Here is a 22,465-nt window from a genome sequence, read left to right on the forward strand (position 1 = left end):
CCTCTGGGCAGAGCTCCCGCCGGCAGGGGCCGCGGCTGCCATGTCGGTTCTCCGGAGGCAACACCGTTTACATAAGATACGTAACAGCCGTTGTCACCGCAGGAGTCACAGGGTCCGTTGGGAAGGTGAGGAGGCGCCTCACCGGCACGTGTAGCAGGGCCTTAAGGGGAAGGTTCAGCACTACCCGCCTTCTGCAGAGCTGCGTACGAGTAACGCGGGCTCCGCTTCCGCAAGAGGAATAGAGGCCAGAATTCACCTCTCACGTGCCATTTACTCACAGAACTAAATTTCTCGGGTGTTTCATTACAACTACTACGGCTCAGCTGTTGCCGTGTATTTTGAGCTGTGTGTAGTTACTCACCTTCAGTCCAGATTACCCATTTTCTTCCCGGAGGACTTAACAACCCGACTGCTTTATAGCTGGGAAGCTCCCTGGTGCCTGCTACAAGCTGGGTGTGTGTTACTCTCCAGCTCCTCTTGTGCTCCCAATTTTTTATTCCGTAATCTCAAATTCCTACAGCTGGAGGGGAGCTGTGCTTTTTGTGGTGGACAGAGAAGGAAAAAAAATAAAAACACCCAGAGATGTAGGCACATGTTGCAAGAGAAAAGGTTCAAAATAAAAAGCCTGAGATGCACTAATTTGTGGTGACTGAAACCCTGCAGGCCCCTTGTCGTTGAGGAGCAGCCTTCAACAGACCTTGAGGGAAATGCTGTCCTCCACTATCTTCAACAAAAGCATCTTTTTTCCTTTTTTTTTTTTTTTTTCTTCTACATGGGGCCTTCCAACCTTGCCCAACAACATAAATGAGACTAATGACTGTGCTGGGGTTGCAAGGAATGTATCATGCCTGCATGGATGCCTCTGCTCAGGTAATTATCATGGAAAACACACCTCAGCCTCTAGCTGGAAGTGTCAGTAGTTTTGATCAATCTTTTTTCTCCATCTGCCTGCTCCCTCATTCCTGTGATCTGTTTGCAGAAATGGGATCTAACAACTGGATCTGCTGAGCAGGCACCACTGCTGTTAGCCTCACCTGATGCTCTGGGCACTGATCATCAGGAGACAACCAGTATTTAAGTATGAGAGCTGTGTTGTGACAGTAGTTGGAAAAGATGGAGGTATGCTCTTACTCCCAAACCTAAGTGATCAACCCTGCTGTTCTTTGAGCAGACACTCAAGAGACATTCTGTGCTGTAGTATTACTAGCTGCTGTGCTACACCATTTCCCAGCATACAGGCAGCAAGTATCAATGATTTTCAACATATGCAGTGTGATCAAACATTAGGAGCTTCTGAGGTGCGAGGTACATCACACAACATTACAAAAGATGTACAGACTACAGAGAAAGGATGAAATCTGAAAAGCAGCTTTCACAAAGTCTTTGAAACCATACTCCTCTTGCCTTAGATGTTCAAGCTCAGTTGTACAGAAGAGTTTTCTTCCTTCTAAATGAAAAGGCAGTAAGTTCAGGGCATTTTTCCTGAACATACAAAAATACAGACTGAAGTTTGGAAAACTCTGTCACACAGAGAAAGCATTATGCAACAGCAGTCCCTAATTTCCTGGGGAGAGGCACTCCCTCTGTACAGGGGGTCAGTGCCTGTCAGTCAATCCATGATGCTCTGATGCTGCAGCAGCAGCAGCTTCCTCCATCTGCTCCACACAGTTCCTCCAGACACACAAATCCAGAAAGCTTGTTCCAAGACCACAAGACTGGGATCCCAGGTTGGAAAGTTCAGGAATGGAAAAGATAGGGACGTAAGAGCTGGAGCGGTTGGGGCTTGTGATGAGAGGATTCAGGGAGGCAGTGGTGCAGCCTTTCCCTAGGCAAGTGTAGGGGCTAGCACAGGCTAGCACAAAGCCACTTCTGCTGGGATCCAAACTAAGGTCTACAGAGTTCTGTACAGAGCCCTCATCTGTTGAAATGGAATTTGAGAGCTTTTAGAGAATCAGGGAAGAATTAAAGTTGGTGAATGAGCAGTAAAGGTAGTCTGAAAAATGAGAATTGCATTTGAAAAGATATTTCAAAATAACATTTAATATTATTAGAAGAATTACATTCAAATGTAGTATCGAATACACTTAACCATTACTTAATGCTCTGTATTTCAAGGTCTGCTGTTCTTTGGCAGTTACCTTGGTTGCACCTACTATTTTTTTTCCTTCAGGAAAATGAAATCCTTTTGAATATTTAAATATGTCTCCCTTTGTCTATCATGCACTTTGGCTATGCTATCTCAAAGCTGAATTATCCAGAAGAGAAAGCTAAGCTTGGTTATTCTGAAAAGCAGCAAAGAACTACACAGTAAAGCAAAAGCATTTTCTCTCCTGTTCTTGATACAGAGTACTACCCTAAAGTTTTTCAGATTCATCTACAGTTGTACTGCTTTGGCAGTACCAGTGTTGGAGCAGTACAACCCTCCTCCTTTGTGTGGATTTAACACAGTAGCATAAGAAGTAAAATGGCTACAGGTGGTCCCTCAAGGAATGAAGTTACACTGCTAGAGATACCTTTAGGCTTATGTGACTGCACCCCTCCACCACTCAAGGAGGACTTTTTTTAGTTAGAGCCCTTTCCTCCTTATTCACATGGTATTTATAATAATACAAGATCTGCTTATATACTAAATTTCGAAGAACTTTTTCTTCTTAGGAATCAGATTCTGCTGCAGTGAAAGGATTCTGCAAGTCACAAGTATCTGAGGTCATTTAAAGCAGCCATCTGCAGAACCGCAGGACAAAGGTAAATATCCGTATGAAGGCAGCAGTTAGAAGGAAGAGGTATTTCTGTAGAAGGTAAGATCATCTTAGAAGTTAGTTATACAGCCCTAAGTCACAGATTCTCTTTTTAAAGTTCACCACCACAACTCAGGAGGAAGTGACTGATGTGTGATCAAAACCCTCAATCTAAGTAGCTGGTTCACCACCTCCAGTCAGCAAGGAAACTACATGAAGACACAGGTTTATAGCTTATAAGAGAATGTAAAAAAAAAAAAAGGTTTGATGGCAAAAAATTTTCTTAGATTTTAATAGCCTATGTGACAGCATCTCATCAGGATTTTAAGGGAAACACCCAAGTATGGAATGCAATCACTAGAAAGCTTAAAGTAAAACTACCAAATCATTCTGAGTATTAGCTGTATTCTCTTTAAAAATTATTGAAGATATGTAAGTAATGCCACAAACATTTCAAAAATATCCTGCTCCAATTTTCAAGTAATGCTTTAAAAGGATAACTTTTCACTTGTGCTCATTCCAATAGCATTAGAGATCATTAATAAATTATATTAATACAAATAATTCACATTCTTAGTGACTACACAATATTACACTTCAGTTTATCACTTTCCTTAGCTGTAAAAATGCAAAGAAGCTATTTAAGTTTAGCATAAGCCTATTATAGTATTATCTTCATAGAGGATTACAGTATTATCAAAGTAAAGGATGTTGTTCAGTGTTTCCTTATTTTAGTTTATAATCCAAAGATGAAAACTTCATGTATCTGTAGGTAAAAAACACTGCAGAGTAGCCTTCCATGTTTATTGTGTGAGTTTTGAAAAAAATAAATCCCAGACCTCACAACCTGGTGACATTAAACCGTACATTTTGTATGTCCTTTTTTGATTGGCAAAAACAAGAGTGGTGAATTCCAGTACTCAGGCCATTTACCTCAGTTGCAATGTTCCAAATAACTCAAGTAGCACGTACCAGTCTACAGGCATATCTTACAAAACTAATTTCTCTAGAGGCAAACGTGTTTTAAAAAACTCAAAGAAAAAAGTGGACAAAGCTTTTCACCATTAAAAAGATTATAAACTTCCCCTCCCAGACAAAGCAGCATTGCAAATTCAGTCAGATAATCCACTAAATATGAAAATTCAATGGAGTCCACCTCTTCATTTAAAAAAAGTTCTATTAAGCCTTTTGTTGTCTATGTTGCTACGATGGTGCTTATCTGCTGGCCGTCAGAAGTGTCCTTCAGACATGCAGCTGTGCTGTTTGGTGGTAGAACTAATCCCTGACTCCTGCGTCCTGGGCAGTGGTGGCAGTGCAGTTCCAAAGTAAGCTGCACCTTGAACGTTACTGTAGTCATGGCACTGTGATGATCTTCCTACCTCTTTTAACACCTAGGAACAGCCAAATACATTCTCTTGTATAAAAAGTGTTATTAAAAAAAATACTCGTTTTAATTAGGCTGTTGGTATACAACAATTTATATTTTTACAGAATTATCTTCATTTAGTTGCATTTCATAAGTTGCGAAGTGATCTTAGTCACTGAAAGAACACAGTTTTTTAATCTAAAATTAGAATATTTTTAGTCAATCAATTAAAATAAAAACACCTCAAGTAATGTAAATTACAAAACGTTACTGCATAGGTTTGTCTCTTATGCATGTTTGTATTTTATTTAGGAAGCACTAATCCTGAAGAATGCTATTATAGACAGAGTTGAAATTACGAACATGGTTTGTCTGCAATTATTTGCACAATGCTAAGACTTATAAAATACATCTGTTTGAAATTTAGGTGATTTGTTTGATAAATTGATAAGTTTTAGGATGAGTTAAAGAAAGGAGTAGAAGTGGGCTTTAACCTCAGGAAATGGCTTATCTGCAAACTGATTGTACATTGACATGCAATATTAACTTTTTATTAAATTTACTTTCAGAACACAGTTCCAAAAGCAGTTTAAAATACTTACTTGTGAAGTTACTGAATAATGGTACAGTTGCTACTTTCACCAAATCAAAAATATTCTTCCTTTATTTACAAAGTCTCTTTAATCCTTCACATTGAAAACAAGTAAAATAATACAGTAACAATGATAAATTACCACTAAGCTGTACTTCCCCATGCCATAGGAACTGAAGAATCGTGCTTTTTAACACCAACTCAGAATCCTGTATTATTGTAGAGCATTCCACAACAGCAGGAAGAAAACCCAAAATGTAATCTCAAAACTGGGGAAAAACAGAAGAGAAGAATTACAGTAAAGTTTTCCCTTTTTTTGCTATTTATTCAGTGTCCGATGTGTGGCTTAACTTTCCATGTTTTCAAGGAAGTCACATTCAACACTCTCTTCAAGCTGTTGCAAGATCTTTATGCCATTACTGCCAACATCGTCCACAGAGAGAGATGCAGAAGTATGCGAATTCTGGGACTCACTCCCGTTTGTTGTAAATGCGCAACACAGAGTCTTGAAGAAGGGCATAAGCTGGGTGATGCTAGATATAGAGTGGAAGTTCAAAAGAGGAAATTTGTGCTTCTTGGAAATTCCCTCAGTGCTGTTTGTTTCCTGTAAGCAAACAAACCTAGATTTACTAAAGGTTTTGCATTAAGACACAATGTTGTTATGGCTTGTCTGAACCCTGTACTATACACTTCTTTCATACCAAGAGATCCACAGCCTACAACTGTATCACAATATAAACTCTATAGATGGTATTCTAAGTTAGTTCTATATTTGGATTCGAGATTCCATTAAACAAAAGTCTCACAAGTTCAGAAGACTGCAAATTTGGACTAGCCATCAGAATCGGGTATCAAACAACAACAGAATACAGAGTTATCTCTGAGAAATACTGATGCCCCTATTTCCTTTCCTGGAAGAATTAATACAAAACCGCAATAGTAATTTAAAATGCTATTACAGTAGACTTTTTTTGACAAAGTACAGCATGCTCTTTTTTATAAATACTGGTCCTGTCTGAGACAAATTGTTCTCACTGAGTGCTTGTGGGCAGATTTAAGGGAACAATAGGAAAACTGCCTATTGTTCCCTCACACTCAAAAGCAATCTGACATCTTTAAGATATATATGTGAAAACAGGCAGATAATTTTTAAAAGCCTCATGAATTTTATTAGAATATCTATAAACCTCTTGCCTAAGTTAAAATCATGTCACTTGTTTAGAAAAGTAAGGTAATGGATTAAAAAAAAGAACAGAAAAAGATTCAAGTGCAGCATTCTTTCTTTACCCCATATTTAATCTTCAGCAGATCCATGATTCTTAGAATGTGTGGTGTGCATTCCTGATGATTTTCTACCAGATGAGAGGTCACAGTAGATGGCTCTATGTCCACCTCTGGGACAAATGCCCATTTGTACCTGAAACAAATGGGTTACTTGATAAGACAACAGGCAGAAAAAAAAAAAATCCCTGTTCGCATCATACATAGTTCAGTAGAGCACTGGTTTGTTTACAGAAAGAGCTGTCATAACTATCATTTTATGCTATTAACAGAATCAAACTTAATGAACAAGGATGTTACTGTCATGTCAGTGTTCAAATGCAGTTGGCTCCAAAATATTCACAGGTGTGTGTAAAGGGAAAACAAAGAACAGTCTCCATCTTTCTCTTCCAATTTTTCCAAGTTAGAGAACCTCCTAATGAGGATGGTGAAATCCTCCTACACTGACAAGACCAAATTGTTTTTTTCCAAATACTCGGAATTACATTTGTCTGAGTATCAACATCTGCACTTGTATGAAGAACTGATGGCAAAATTAAGTTTAGAAGAAAATAGTTCTGGAATTACTTTAAAGGATAAGAATGGTAACAACCTGGGGAACAGGCAAGTAATTAGAGGACTTACATTTGAAACAACTGCATCCTGTCAGGTGGAAATGAAAGTGCTGTGTCCAAAAACTTACAAGCTGATAAGTACAAGGACAGCTCATTCTGCTGTATGTCAGATCCACTGCCATCACCTGAGGCTTTCTGTTTGCTTATTTTACTGTTGCTCCTGTGTTAGTTACAATTAAGAAATGTACCATTAAAACATAAATCCACAAAATGTTTTTCATTCAGCAAAAGAGAAATGTACACATTTACAAATGAGCACTTGCACCTCTGCCTAACAAAAACTATTTTTATTCTGTATGGCACTGTGATTAACATAAAAGACTGTTAGAAGAAAAAGTAGTCAAAAATATTCAGAAAAAATGGCAATGTTAAAATATTCAAATGCTGACAGTACGTCTTCTGGTTTTGTGTGTGACTAATAAGCGGTACTTTTTTTGAACATATCACTTTTAGCTGCTGAAAAAAAAAAATCCTAAACTATGATTCATCAGTACCAGAAATACACAAGTGCAATAACAAAAAATCCTGTTGTCTCCTCCCTGTCCCAGAGAATTAAGTAAATAAATAAAAATTTGCAGACACAGAACAAGCACAATCGTTACCAGCTTTCACAAGTTCTCTGTCAGACAAATGGTAATTCTTACTTTGATGGTTCATCTTCCTCAGTTAAATCTTCTTCCAGCTGTAGAAATGTCTGAATCTTTAAAGAAATAAATTATTTATGGGGATGCTGAAACGTTCATACAACTCAATCACAAAAATGATACGCTTCACATAGTATAAGGAACCAGAGACTCTTAGTTTACTCTTACTACTTGCAACAAATCATGCAAGAGATAACATTAGCAACAACAACAAAATTAATCAAAAAGGTATTTCCTAATGACAATGTTAATTCTTTTCCCAAATTATCAGACTAATGTAAAACTATGAAGACATTTCCTTTTTCAAACAGGGGGCGTATTTGAGAAGAAGAAAAAGGTGAAATGGGAAAAAGCACACACTAATTAGTTTCAAATTACTACTTATTTCTTACCAATTCAGTTACCATAATTGGCCACAATGAGGTTAGATGCTGAGGAGAAATCCTTAGCAAAAGAACTCTGAAGAAGAGAAACATCTGTGCGGCAACTATAGAAGTCTGCCCAACACGGAGGTTCTCAGTCAGTCGTTCTGAAATAAACATAAAAAAAGTAAAAAACGCAACCCCCACCAAAAAAGGGAGTAGTATTTTCCTGAACATGTGTTGTTTTGGGAAATCAAAAATGTAGAAGGTGGCAAACCAAAATTTGTGCTTAATCATCAGTTTTGCATTGAGAACTTTGCACTCTACTGTGATTCACAAAAAAGTCTGAAGACATGATGGTGTTATATTTGGCAACATTTTGTCAAAACTGACATTTGAGGAGAACAACAACAGCCCAAGAGTGGCTGGAAGACTGCCACAAGATAATGTTTCCAGTTATATTTCCAGACCAAAAGCTTTGGCACCCAGGTTCCTGTCTCCCTCTTAATGAGCTTATTTATTTGTTAGAATTCAGAGATTCACAGCATCATAAATTTAATTTAAAACTTTTAAAAAATGAGAGTACATGTTGGAAAATAGGTGACATTCATTTCTCACGAAATTTATATATGTGTTGCAGCTGGAAAAAAAAGGCAGGTAAAATCAAATCTTACCTTGGATTAAGGGAAGGTAGAGATGATACTGATCAATCTCTCCACTAAAGACAGCGAAAGCTTGCCGCTTTAACAGCATTGCTTTTTGCTCAAAACTTGGGTACAGTTTTAAGGCGCTGCTCTGCATATCTGTAATAGAGACAATAATTATGTACCATATAAAGACTTGTGTTTTGGGCAGAAAATAATTCCTATGTCCTGAAATCTTTTAAAAAGAAAAACTCTCTTTAGGTCTACTAATTGTAATAATAAATTGGTGTTGATCCAGACCAGCTCACACTAGCAAGAAAACTGTATGAAACAAGCACTGCAGCTCCAATTAGGCTGTCCAGTATTTTAAACCCGTCTCTGCCCTTATGTGCATGAATCTTCCCCTCTTTTCAGTCTCCTAAATCCATAGATGAGTGATCTCAGAGCTTTAAGACTTACTGAGAAAAAAAGGAAATGGGTTTAATATATTGTTAAAAAAAAGTGCATTATGAATTAGTCTCGCACTGTAACCCTTCAAATATTCTTGTAGAAGATCTGAAAAAGAGACTAAAGTTGCTTTTTTTTGGTAGCTTCAGTTTGGTAGCAAATTTAAGGGGTTCTATCCCACCTCTTCCCCCACTTTCTCCTACACTCTCCTCAAGCCTGAATTAGAGGTCAAAGCACATTGGCTCAAAGGTTTCCTGTACTGGTTCACCACATTCCTACAGCTTGATGCCACTATACAGACACCTGCAAAGTTAGCCAAAGTCTCCTTGTTTTCTAACAGGGAACAGCTGCAAAAGGTCCCTATTCAGCAACTTAAAATTAGGGCAAAATGTGAATGCAGGAGTCCAACATTAGCATTTCTAGAACAAAAATACTTACGGGGTGTTTTAGACATGACCAAAATACACAATTAACTTGGCACAGCTTTTAGCTGTGAATAAAGTTGGCAACATACTCAATTGTGCAGATACGTTGTCTGCATTTTATTGATACGTTAGTATATTAAAAATGTACCCAATAGCTCAAATGCAAATAGATTTCAATTTAGTGTAAAAAGAAAGTTATCAGTAGCTAATACTTACTCATCAAATCTTTAAACATAGTTTTCTCGTGTGTTAGAAGATGATCAATAATGGATCTCCAACTGAATAAGATACAGAAGGAATAAGGGGAATAAGATAACCAGAGAAAGCTTTGGTATGGATTCATCTCAGAAAAGATTTTGGTCAAACATTTTATACAAGGAAACAGTTTCCAAACAGTATTCAGTATGCACACTCTTACCTGGTTCAACACACACTGCCTTATAGGTCCTCCAGCTCTACTGTATGCAGTTCCCTAATCACTAAGGGGACTATCAGCATGAGACAAGTTTATTCTCCTGCAGTATAATGAAAACTTCAGTGCTTATAACGCATTTGGTAGAATTAGTTGTTGGAACCAATTTTTTTTTTTTAACATTATTACATTCTGCATGAAAGTACTAAACAGAATTTTCTTTCCAGTATTAGTCATTCTCCTCTAAAGCCTTTCTTTGCAAATTCAGAATAGAATCTCATGTCTTACTGAGTGCATGAAGTGTCCATCTGGAAAAAAGCTGGATCCATATACAACTCAACAACTTCTTTTTTCCAGGCTCGCTTGGTATAGGCATATCCACTCAACGAGCTGAGCAACTGAGCACCAGCACGAAAACTAGGAATGTTGTAGGCACTGGGGGAAGAGAACAATCATGATTATATATATATTCTTTAGAGTTAAGTTTATCTAACCAGAAAATAAACTCCAGGGTTCTGCAGAAATTCTAACCAAATTCTCTCAGTAATAGGCTATGTCTACATTAGCTCATAACTGGCAGCAGCAGATCAGTAGATCAAAACAATTTGCGCAGAAGCTCCTCACATTTTCAGTGTACCTGGTTTGGGGAGATATTTTCAGATTAGATGTATCACAGCACAGTACTGCCTGTGTCCACTACAGATGTGGTTCAAAACTTCCCAAAATAAAGTTTCCAATAAGTTTTGAATCCTTGTCAGCAGGCCTCATTAGAAGGTACCACACTAGACTTCGTCTGTGACCCAGATAACACACATCAGTTCTCATGTCATCACCTGTATAAAAATCTCACATATAAGCCTTTTTCTCCTTGTGCTGCCCTATGCACCCTCCCACTGCAAATCTGGACACCAGACTCTGCAGGGCACAGTAGGGAAGGAGCATGGGACTCAAGTCCAAACTGGTAGGAGCCAGGTGAATTGACTGTGCATGAACTGATGCTTGTCCTCTGGCACCTCAGTTTCACTGAAGACACAGATGCCAAACAGCGTCCTGCTACAAATCCTTGCTATGGTAACTGCTTTGCCCACAGCTGAACAAAGGTTTCAGGTTGGTGAGGTGGTGCTCAAACTGGCAGGAACGTGACTTTTGGTTGAGAAGGGATGCTGTCAAGGTCCTCTGTTGTGAGGTAGCACCACACCTTCACAGAAGGCTTCAGCAGCCCCTGTGTTTTTAAGGGGGAGGCTACTGCTTCTTCATGGAGCTCTGCAACCAAACTCCTGCCAAGCTGGGGAGGACAGAGGCATGAAGACAGCCTTGGAGGTTAGGTTACAGTCCAACTGCTGAGCAGCACATATGAGTAACATAAAAATCATCCAGCACATCTGTGCACCTGATGGGGGCTCCACATTCTTAACCAGTGACCATCTCGCTATGGTTATGGCTACACAGACCACAGGGACTGCTGGCCTTGCCAGGCTGGCACTGGAGAACCATTAAGGGACATCAGTAGGCATCTCAGCAACTTCATCAGGACTCTGATGCTCATGTCTTTTGAGCCATCAGTCAGATCAAGGTAGTATCTTCCTTGCAAGAAAAAAAAAGCTGGCTGACTCCTGGTGTTTAGATCTCCATCCGCATTGCAGAAGTCATCATTGATCCCCTGCACCAGTTCACAAGGACATCCTGACAGCAGTGGTGTCCATGCCAATTTTAACTGTGCCATTTCCACACATGGGGCAGAGATGGAATGAGCATTTGGCTTGCAGCCACTGGCTCGCAGCAGGCCCAGCACAGTAAGGTGATGACAGCACTCTAGAAACAGTTTCAGTGGTGGCTGTATGCAGGGTTTTCCATATCTTCCGCAAATGGTGAGGACATCAGATAAGCGTGCATGACGGTATATGCTCTTGTCAACAAGAGTGATGTACACTCTATACATCAAGAATCTGACTGACTTGGTTAGGGGTGAAATAGGCAGAAAACATTGTAGTAGATACAATGGAAAATGCACAAATATATTGACTGGAACATAACAACTTCACAAAATTTCTCTGTATCATTTTTAACCCACCCACCTTGAGAGGGAGCATGGAAATGTCTTCAAACCCTGCTACACCCTGAGCCTTGATGGCTTTACTTGCTCACTTCCCAGTGACACACAAACCATCACCCATTTAGGCATGCCTGATTACTCTGGTTGCATCTTCCCTGACCGTCTATACCTTTTTTTACATACCTTTACTACATATCACCTAGTGGTTTGACTGTGACTTAAAGATTAAGAGACAGTTCTCCTTCCCTCCCTCCCCACCGCGAGCTGTGGCTGATGCTCTCCCACACCTCAGTATAGGTTGGTCTGCTCAGAAAAAATGTAGTAGCCAAAAGGTTGCATCCAAGAGGAGGGGAAGCTCGACACCTGCTACAGCAGAAGCAGATACAACTCAGAAAAAAGGAACTGGGGGTGAGCAAGGAAGGGAAGGAGAGGGTTCCTTCCTGCCACTTAGTTGAGAGCTGCCAGAAAAAGGAGGATTTGCTTTCTAAGAGATCTGTGAATAGCACTGGGAGAAAATGGGGAAGGGATGCATGAGGAACGCTGAGGAAGCCGGACCAGCTGATAAGGCCCTGGAAGATAGAAGGAAACATGTGCAGCAAGGAAACATTCTCCTCTCCCATCTCCTGTCCCTGTGTGAAAAGGGTTATACTGTTCATCTGACAGAGGATATCATCCACAGCTACACTTTTGACTGAAAAACTAGGCAGAGCATAGCGAGATATTGCACTCTTTCTACTTCACGATGGGTCCCGTGACCTGCCCAGTGCTCTGCTGCCCCATCCCACAGCCTCTTTCCATTAACTAACATACACAGAAAGGGGAGCTTTAAGTAAAGGCCAAAAACCCAGATGAGAGGAACACCTACAGCTAAACAGAAACAACTGTCACAAAGTTCAAATAACAACAGGTTTCAGTTCCTGGGGGAAATACAGCTCATAACTTTTTAGAATGGAAACAGAGGAGAGGACAAACACAACCATGTACACCCTCCTGTGGGCCAACAGGGTTTATACAGAGACAAAATTAACAGAATGCGGCCAACAAGGCCTAACTAGCACAATGCTGGTGGGAACAGAGAGGACAAGAGAGGGCCTTATAGTCTTCATGCCTCTTAGCACACCTCACCCTTCTAAGCTGACTTGCACGCATGGATGGGGGCTCTGCTGTCTGCCCAGGCATCAACCACAAGAGTGTCAGCAGCAGGCAGAGCGGCTTCTTTCAGCAAGTGCCCAGCAACCCACCACCACTCGGGAAGATAGTTCACTGGGCCTCTTGGTGGGGCTGTCCTTCTCCCACTTCTTCAGAGCGTCTTGCTCCTAAGCTTTTGCCAGCCTGGAATCACATAAGCTTCGTCAATCATGCTCAGCATCCCGCAGATGCCTTTCCACTACAGCCTCTGTCATCTTCCTCCCTCTGCAGCACTGTCTTGGCCTCTGGGTGCTCCAAGATAGCCCCATGGGGTGCATGCTGCCTCCTGCCCACAGCACCATGGGAACAAGGTGGAGGGACATCCGCTGCAACTCCCTCCTTGGAGGACTCTGTGGAGGAGGAAAGAGGAAACCCGTCAGTCCCCGAGTGCCTGTGAAGATACATGATAGTTTCTTGCCTGTGGTCTTCCTCCTCCTAGCCTCCAGTTTTCTTAAAGGAGCCAAGGTGAAGGCTTTTGAGCACAGAGGGGACCTCCTGTCACTGTGTGCTCTTGATGCACTCCATACCATGCTCCTGCCTGCCCAGACTGAGGAATGACCTAGGCCTGTGTGCCTGAGGGGACACACACAACAGTATGGGCTGTCCCTCCACCTGCAATCAATATTCAGAATGCTCCAATGCAGAATTTTGCTGGATAAGGCTGGGGCATGTCATGGGTTCAGAGCTCTGCAAGCAGCAATGACACGTTGGCAGTAGACTGCACTACTGCTGCCCACTGCCAGTGCCTGGGTGAGGGTGGGACAGCCAGCGATATTTTTGGCTTATTTGTAAGAAAATTTAGCATCACCACAAAACTCCATGGCCTCTCAGTTAGAGAGTTCATTCTGCTCTGAATGAACGCTGCTGGCACCAGACCATCCAGGCCTGCAGCTGTCTGGTGGGGGAAGAAAAGGCAATGGCAGGGCGTTCTTATCACAGAAGTCCAGAGGGGGCTGTGTTACCCCAAGGTGCTGTGCACACAGCTGACCCCCTGCCCAGCTTGAGGGAGGCCCACAGGCAGAACCCACAGTTTCTGACACAGAAGACTGATATGTGGAAGATTTATCTTACATCTCATGGTCCTAGGGCAACTGCTTCTAAAGTCAAAGCAACCCTTGTGGTCAGAGCAATGATTTATACAGCTATGCTGCTGCTCTGAACAAAATATCTTAATTTCCACTAAAAATGAAGGCATTAATTAATTCACTGACAAAGTAACCATTAAAATGAGCATGGAAAATCTGTATACATACCTGGGTTTTATCCAACAGCTCTCCTGATGCCAGCTGTGGTGTGGAAAGGAGTCCGTGGATGAAAAGGGTCCATGGATGTGCTCCTGCCCAGATTGTCCTGTAGGGTTTAGGGACAGCATGCACCCCTCTAAATACTACTGCATGGTGACCCTCAGACTTGAGTTGAAATGGGCTGCAGGCTTGGCAGTTAGCAGGTACTTGAAGATTTACTTCTAGCTTTCTGTAGCGGGCACACGTCTGCTGTGCTGTTCCTTATCTTCAATTGCTGTCCTGGTCTTCATCCAGACTACCAACAAACTTTTGACTACTTCACAGGAAAGATGCAGCAGTGATATTGTTTCCTTGTTGCCCTTCTTCCGCAACAGGCCAAAAAGGTAGGTGTCAAGTTGGCAGAAATTGAAAAGTAGTGATAGCAAAGGGCAATAAAAGCAATAGCGTTCAGCAATGGAGAAAAGCAACAGGCCAGATAAAGAAGGAAGGGATGACATGTCAGAAGAAACACAGAAGGATAAGGAAGAACCAGCAGAAAGACAGGTATCAGTTGCTGTGAAGAGCTGAGGGCCCACAGTGAACAGCAAGTAGTACGGCAGGATAACTTGGCTCACAAGAACAGCTTCAGGATGTCCCAAGTTTGACAGCCTTCTACTGGCACATCTGGTATCATGGTACATCTGGTATCATGGCACATCTGGTATCTCATCATGGCAGTGCAGTCAGGAATTAGTGAGCCCCATTTGGTCATTTTTGTATAGGAGCTTCTATTAGTTTCCTCCAAAAGGAATTTAGTTCATGCACTAAAACTGCTTGGAGTACTGAACCAGCTTTTCATAAGTGGAGACAAATCAAGAGATTAAATTCAAAACTACACTACTGCTCTAATCAAATTGCTAATGTAAACATAGCCACCACATATTATCCTGAATTCCGATCATCCATTACAGGAAAAAGAATGGTCAGAAAAAAAACCACTCTAAAAGCACGAAACCACAATTTAATGCAAAACCTGGCAATATCCCTAGTGCTGCAAACATTTGGTACAGCAAGGTTGACAGACTACTGTTAGATATCCAGGCTGAGGAGGGATTTAGCATTATTAGCATAAACTTACTGGATATGTAAGATAATCCTCCCAAAAGGTAAGTTCGGTATTACCCTAATGTGGAGGACAGCTCATCATTCAAGCTGTAAGATCACCAGAAAACAAAAGCACAGAGAACTTAAAACAGCTGACAGGCTCAGTGACTCTACAGCTGAGCAACTCTGCAAAATAATTGTTACAAAATCTTACCCCCCCAAATACTAATTAGTTATGCTCATTACCTGTGCTCTTCCAGTTGGGAGGCATGTGTGTGTGAACAGCAGGAAGAGGGTGGTGAAAATGACTCGCAAAGGTTTATTTTAACTAACTGTGCCTCAATTCCTAGGTCTTCCACAGCTAGTGGAGAGAGAAGCTCTTCTGGGGTGTGATTCAGGACAGCAGTGTCTAAGCACAGAAGCTTTACAGGGGTAAGGCTCGTAAAGGAAGTTGCCCTTACTTGGGGAAAATTTCACTTGTTAATGAGAATAACGAGACTTTTTTTCTAGAGAAAAAGATGAACTATATGGTATGGGAAGGGGAGAAAATACTTCTCTGTGCTATACAGTTAGGGACTAAATTAGGGAATTATTTATATGAGATTTTGTATCTCAGGTCTCCAACTCTTACAGTTCCCCTTGACTATTAAGCAGTCCTGAGAATAAGAAAAAGTCTTACAGTGTGGTCAAAATAAAATCAGACACAAGAAAAATCACATGTGCAGAGAGAGAAGTCACCTGTGGTTGCGTAGATAAGGAAATACATAATAAAGCAAACGTGAAATCAATGGTACAGCTTTCTCCTTCTCGTCGCTCCGGTAAACCATGTCCAAAAGAGAAGCAAGAACCTTAAAAATGAAAAGAATATCTCTTTAAACATTTAATTGGTATTTCTGACAAAAGGGGAAAGCATGTCCTATTTCAGGCTAGAATGTGTGTGCACATGGGATGCCTCAATAAAGATTTAAGTTCCCGTTTAATCTACCAGGAAAACCTAATGTATTCCTTTGCTCAATAATATCAATAAACAACCACCCCACAGATGAGAGCAGCAACTACAAAACTGTTCCTACTTACTTCTGCAAGGAGAGAAAGAGCTTGGACACTGTATATCGAAGGAGCAGAGGCAGAAACCATTGAAGATGGTGCCACTGATGTATCTAAAAGAGGCAAAATCATTTAGATTCCCCTTCAGGCAAGACATGTTTAAATTTTGCTATTTTCAAATTTTCTTCCCAAACAGAACTGTTATTTACATATTGGTGTTACAGTGAAATGCTTCTGAGCATTTTGCTACAATGACATACCTCATGCCCCATGCTGTTCTGTTGCATGTATTGCATGTACCTGCAATAACTTTTCCTCTGTATTATACACAATCTACAGGTATTTACTAAACCCACTTAAGTTGAAATTGTTATTGGAGGATAATTCATAATTTTGGTTTTACTTTTTGTCTGTATTACTCCCTTCTCATGTGAACAGCACACTATCAAACACCTTGTACCCTTCACTGACATAAGCAGAAGAGAAAAAGCAGCGGAAGGTCAGACAAAACCACATTACCATTCACATCTTCAATGTTGAAGTCATCTGGTAAAATCTGAGGCTGAGCTTTCACTTCTAAGTTCCGGCTCAGCCAGCTAGTCTGTTCCAGAGATGAGCCAGCAACAGTCCCTACAGCCTCCAAGATTTTTTGGGTCACCTCCTATAACATAACCAGACAATGTGGCATCAGATGAAAGCTATCATCAGCTGGCCAATTCAGCAAAGCCCTCTTTATATGGAACATATCAGGAGGATCAGAAGTAGGCACTTTTATCTCTTAAGAAGCACAAACACTTCTCTGATTTCACTATCTCTGCTCTCAAGATAACCAAATACTGCTCGCTTCGAATAAGAACAAGCAAGAAAATGGGAAGCAGGAAAAACTTTGCTAGCTTATCATGGAGGTTTTAGTCATGATTTTCCATGCAGGCCATTACCATTAACATAGTATCAATTTGGCACACTTTATACTAAAGTCCTGCCATGCTTTACACATTAGCTGTCATCTGTATTATACATTATTTGAATTGTTCAGCCCCTCAGAAATGGCATAACAATGCCTTTAATCTTTTGAACACTGCTCCTTTTTATTCCTTTTATATTTGAAGAACATTAAGTGAGGCAGGGTTTTATTTTACGGCAATCCATCTGTTCATATTTCAGTATTTCTATTAGGGGTAAGCAAGACATAGCATCAAACTATGTGCATAGTCACATTTCAGCATATTTAATTCCCAGTGAAATGAAAAGCTGGTCACTCTAAGGAAAGCAAATCCCAAGAATCCAAAGAACAGAGATCACTTGTGAAGAGGCTATAAGATGGTAAGACTGTCAAAACCATCTGGCAAAACTATACTGGCAAAACTGTCTTTTTGTCATCATCGACATTTTGCTGGCCAGTCCCTGAAGCAGAAGTGGAGACTTAATTTCTCTGTTGGCTCACTAAAGTAACCATAACGCTGTCTCACCTCACAGGTAACATTATGTTGTCTCAGAGCCAAAAGCACCCGTGTGAGTAGTGCTTAAACTGTCCTGGTGAAATCACAATCAGTATAGGAAAAGAATCCTGCCCTACTCCACCCCTTCTTTACATAAAAGGTGAGCTGACAGTATTTACATTGCCCAACGTGGCTATAAGCTTTGAGGATAATTATGCTACTAATTTTCCTAGATAGTTTTGACATTTCAATACTTACACAGATGATATTAACTCATGACATCACACGTGGGTTATGATTTAAATTCTGAGAAAAATCATAAAATTACCCAAGGAAAACAGCTATGAAAAGTCCACAGTTATCACTGCGATTTCATGCATTTTTGACAAAGTTTTATTAGAGGCATTCTGTGCATTATGTCTCTTGTATTTCAGTCTCCCATATTTACCAGGCCTAAGCCGCAACTTGTGGATGCACATTCACACATTCTAAAAGCACAGGTGAATTCAGATACAAAGTACAGATTAGGCCATCTCCGCTTTTACTTAGATGTATGAAATTTTTATGAAATTTAATTTATGAACAAAAAGGTATACATGTATACATTGTACCTGCAAGTCTTTTTGGTCTTTTTTGTTTTCTAGCGTAGGCGTCCTAGTCACAAAGTCATTCAGAGTGCTGTGGGAAAATCAATTCACCCCAAGTTACTAATTGGACAGGTCTACTCAATGCATCTATAAACCTTCTTCTCTCTTATGCAGTACCTGAGAAGAAGAAAGTGTCCAGGAGGAGCCAAGTTCAACTGCACAGACTCTTTGAGAAGTCCTAATAAGGACTGGAAGTTCTCCTGCAAGGCTGAGACAGGTAGTCTGTCAAAAAAATAACACCAAAACACACCCAAGTCTGAAGTTAGAGTTAAGGAAAAAGCAAAAAACAACATACATGGGTAACTTGGTGGCCTAAAAGCTTCCACCAAGATCAGTCCTTTAGATCTTGCCCCTTACTAACTGATCCAACAACATGGCATAAATATCTGGCAGCACAGGCAACATGCATACAGCAGTAAATGCTAGCAGCACGTGCGGTATGCCAGCCAGGACTGTAAGAGGGCTAGGTCTTCAAGGGGAAGAAAAGGAATAAAGTTTAGCTAACCACTCCCCTGCATGTCAGCTTACTTAATCTCCATATTTTATTGCATGCAGTATATTATAGTCTGATACGTCTCAAGGCTTCCATATGAGAAAAGCCAAGTATGTGAAAAAGTGTTTTGATCAAAGGAATATTTCCAATCAACTGCCTGAGCCACTACATGTCCAGCACAGGCTGCAGCCATAGCAGTTTTATTGAATTTAGAAGTTCTCTATCCGTTCTCTGGCAACACAGGACAGATAAGGAGAAAGACCCTAAGAAATTATACAAGTATCTTGCTAATGAGATGCCTAAAGTATGCTGCTTTATTAGTATGAAGTAAGGCTTTCAGTTTAGCATTATTAGCAGATCAATGGAATATAATGTCATAGACCAGTTATTTTTTTTGTCTATCTGTTATTTATCAATGAAGTGGCAATAACCATTTCCTACCTAAAGGCGTCCTGTGACATTGTAACACAAAGATCACAGAATCACAGAATCATTATGGTTGGAAAAGACCTTTAAGATCATCAAGTCCAACCATGAAAATAAAGCAGAAATACTGATGCTGGCTGTTATCCTAGCTAGAGCCAAACAGAAAATTCTCTTTTATAATGACTGAATTACCTTTGAATGAAAGCATAACTGAACTGCAGCACTGGAATATCTACAAGAGAAGATTTCTGAAAAATAAAAGCAAACCCGCAATTATTTGGCATCAGAAAAAAAAGAAGGTCCAAGCTGCTGAATATTTGTCTTCAATGGTTTACACACCCTTCTTAGAAGCCACTTGTACTCCAACAGGTGACCAACTATGATAAAACTATCTATACAGCAGTACGAGGGAATTCAGAGCTTTAACAGAAGTCTCTAGTTCAGAAACAGTCACATTACTTTGGAATATCTGCTACATTTTATTCAGAGCTGTAAGAGCTCCTACAATAGCATGCATGGTAGCAAAACTGGTTTCCTTGAAAGCCAGTTGGAAGACAGCAGACTCAGTGTGAAGTATTTCTAACTGTTCAGGTAAGGGTACAGAGATTGAAATGCATCACTGGGTTGTATATCTGCAGAAGCTTTACGAGAATTGGCATCATCTCTGGTACTGGAGACACTGGTACACTTTTTCATTGCCAGCAACTTCTCTAGCAAAATCGTCTGAAGAACCTACTTATATTGATGGATCAAAACACAGAAACCCAAATTCTAAAAATGTAACATATTCAGGAGCAAGAGAGAACCACCCATCTTAAAAAAAAATAAATCAAACGACAAAACCAAACTTTCCTTCTAACAGAACACATTGGAATAGATCCAGAATAGAATATATTAAGAAAATGGAATTATCTTCGTGATTACCTCTTCACCCTTGATTTGTGATGGTTTCTTGACTACCTCTTTGACTAGATGTAATATAGTGTCAATTTTCAATGTGTTAAGTGCACATATTAAGTCCACAAGAGTAAGCTGAGATGCACTAGCCACTGGAGGAATCTAAAAAAAAAAAAACCAAAATATAATTGGCAAGTTGCAATCCTAAAATTATAATCCAGTATTGAATAAAAAATGGCTATTACTATCAGCCTTAAACTGCCACACTGTCGTTTTTATTTGTTTAGATTTAATTGTACTCCTGATACTTTGTGGAATAACATATAAAAAAGAGCATTTCAGATTTTCCAGTGGCTTGATGTTGTCACATGTAAAAAAAACCTAAGAATCTATAAACAAGCCCAGAGTTTAGATCATATAAACGTAACAACTGCCTTTACACTGGAAAAGCTAAGGATGCCTTTCTTTAGTTTCACCTTGATTTTACTTTGATTCCTATGGGGTTTCTTGCTATTCCACACTGCTGCAATTGCTGCCATCATCTGGATTCCAAGCTGTGATGTCAATGGATTCATGAAGTCCAGTATTTTAGTTCTTAATGTCTATGGGGGGGGGGGAAAAAACAACTGTCAATGCTAAACTTTGTAAGGCAAAGGCTATCTCATAGTCTATAAAACATTCTTTCTTTTCCCAAGATGTTCAGAAAATACACAACAAGAAAAGAATCTCTTTATATACTTGACAGTCAAGACTAGTTTTGATAATTTATTTGTGAGTTAGTGTATCCTTCTTACAGATGGAAGGCACATTGGTTGGAAAACAGATTGCAAAATAGAAAAAATAATTTCTTCTGTTATATTCTATCTTCTACAGATATTTTTCACTGCTATGATTTACCAGTAACCACAGAAGAAGGAAAAAGTCTAGTATTTTTATTCCTTCAGGCACATGTTCTACTGCCTGCAGAAGGTGCAGACAATTCAGAGGTGGCTGGCTCTACAGCAGCTATTAACAGAAAAAGCAAAACATTAAACAGCAGGTAAGGGTGCAGATGGGCAAAAAGAACAGGGAAAAATCTACTTTTGTAGACAGGTACTGTGCAAGTCTGTAGCTCATGAGAGTTCTTCAAAAATTCTTTGTGGCCCAGTATCATTCTGTGAATGGCAAAAGTATTCCTATGACCTATATGTAAAATACACTGGTGAGAGAGGGGATCATAAGGATGATGAGATATACAGCAGTTTAAAAGAACTCATACTTTGGTTGCTTTAAAGTAGACTGAAGAAGAGCCTTTAGTTGTTCCAAAGAAGTCAGTTGGTCTTTTTTGAGAGTCTTCCCTCTTTATAACACTCCAAAGAAGGGACATGGTATTAATAATGCGAGGCAATTCTTCCAAAATGGCATTCCTAGCATTTCTCAGGTTTGTAGGTTCAGCTAAACATGACGACTAGAGAAAACAAAAATAGGAATATTAAAATACATTATATTACGCACCACAGAGTGACTGCTCTTATTCTATAATTAGGAGAATTATAGTCAACTTTTGTAATGACAACTTTAAAAATAATTCAACCATTATACTTCTGAAGTGGACTGCTGCTATTAGAGCTTACTGAATTTTCTGTTCACTATTTTGGCACAGAGAATTCATTTGTTTAGGAAATTGTTAAGATAATATCCTCTTTTGACAAATGTTGTAGGAATAAAAACTGTAAAGAACACATCAGGATGTTATCAACTCAAAAGAAAACAGACGACTTTGTTAATGACAGAGCAACTGTAGACAAGCTGCACAGGACTAATATTTGTGCGACTAAGATCATCATGAACATCTTCTGCTTAAAATTGACTTTCCTGTCTTCAAATAAAAAAATTAAAGTTCAGTCCCACTCCCTTACACTTTTACTTACTTCACTACTTTTGTGTGCTATGAGGCTTCTCTAAGGTTATCGTCTTGTACAGTGCCACTTTACTACCTATATTCAGCTCTGAATGAAAAAGGGATGCATACTTTGATGAACTGGTGCTGAGGCGTCAAGCGAGTGGTAGGCATTCAGCACTTACCTTTTTTGTTTGGTTAGGGTGATCCAGAAGGCAGAAGTGACTGATGGTTGTCAGACCTTCCAAAAGGGTTAATGGGTAATCAGGTGTAACATTTTCTCTTTTAGAAGTTAAGCTTGGCCCGGCAGGGGGAGGGGGAGGGGAAAGAAAAAAAAAAAAAATGGTTAATAGGCCAAGTGGTATTTCGTTGATTAAAAATTCCAGTAGAAATCTGTTTCTGTTCAATGGCTAAAAGAATACTGGAATGACCAGACAGGAATATAAAATCGAAGGATTCCCAGATTATGCCTGGACAACCCTGTTTCCTTGTCTAGATCTTTTAGAATATCATTCCCCACCTGACCATAAATCTTTCAAGTCTA

The 22,465-nt window shown here is 39.9% G+C and overlaps 1 protein-coding gene across 1 annotated transcript in view; it reads right to left on the reverse strand.

Annotated features, from left to right (window-relative positions):
- Positions 1–5,042: 5,042 nt before the first annotated feature.
- Positions 5,043–22,465, reverse strand: part of DOPEY2 (dopey family member 2) — a 48,522-nt gene continuing 31,099 nt past the window's right edge. The window contains exons 19-36 of the mRNA XM_010291343.1: positions 22,107–22,218; positions 21,301–21,489; positions 20,519–20,644; positions 20,070–20,204; positions 19,338–19,393; positions 18,344–18,448; positions 18,191–18,257; positions 16,660–16,801; positions 16,171–16,253; positions 15,832–15,941; positions 9,814–9,960; positions 9,330–9,391; positions 8,272–8,400; positions 7,628–7,764; positions 7,236–7,291; positions 6,602–6,751; positions 5,984–6,113; positions 5,043–5,300 (exon numbers count right to left, since the gene is read on the reverse strand). Coding sequence (XP_010289645.1) covers positions 5,043–5,300; positions 5,984–6,113; positions 6,602–6,751; positions 7,236–7,291; positions 7,628–7,764; positions 8,272–8,400; positions 9,330–9,391; positions 9,814–9,960; positions 15,832–15,941; positions 16,171–16,253; positions 16,660–16,801; positions 18,191–18,257; positions 18,344–18,448; positions 19,338–19,393; positions 20,070–20,204; positions 20,519–20,644; positions 21,301–21,489; positions 22,107–22,218 — 2,194 coding nt within the window. The remainder of the gene's footprint in view (positions 5,301–5,983; positions 6,114–6,601; positions 6,752–7,235; positions 7,292–7,627; positions 7,765–8,271; positions 8,401–9,329; positions 9,392–9,813; positions 9,961–15,831; positions 15,942–16,170; positions 16,254–16,659; positions 16,802–18,190; positions 18,258–18,343; positions 18,449–19,337; positions 19,394–20,069; positions 20,205–20,518; positions 20,645–21,300; positions 21,490–22,106; positions 22,219–22,465) is intronic.

The sequence above is a fragment of the Phaethon lepturus genome, unplaced genomic scaffold (genome assembly GCF_000687285.1).
Source record: "Phaethon lepturus isolate BGI_N335 unplaced genomic scaffold, ASM68728v1 scaffold21387, whole genome shotgun sequence".
NCBI lineage: Eukaryota > Metazoa > Chordata > Aves > Phaethontiformes > Phaethontidae > Phaethon > Phaethon lepturus.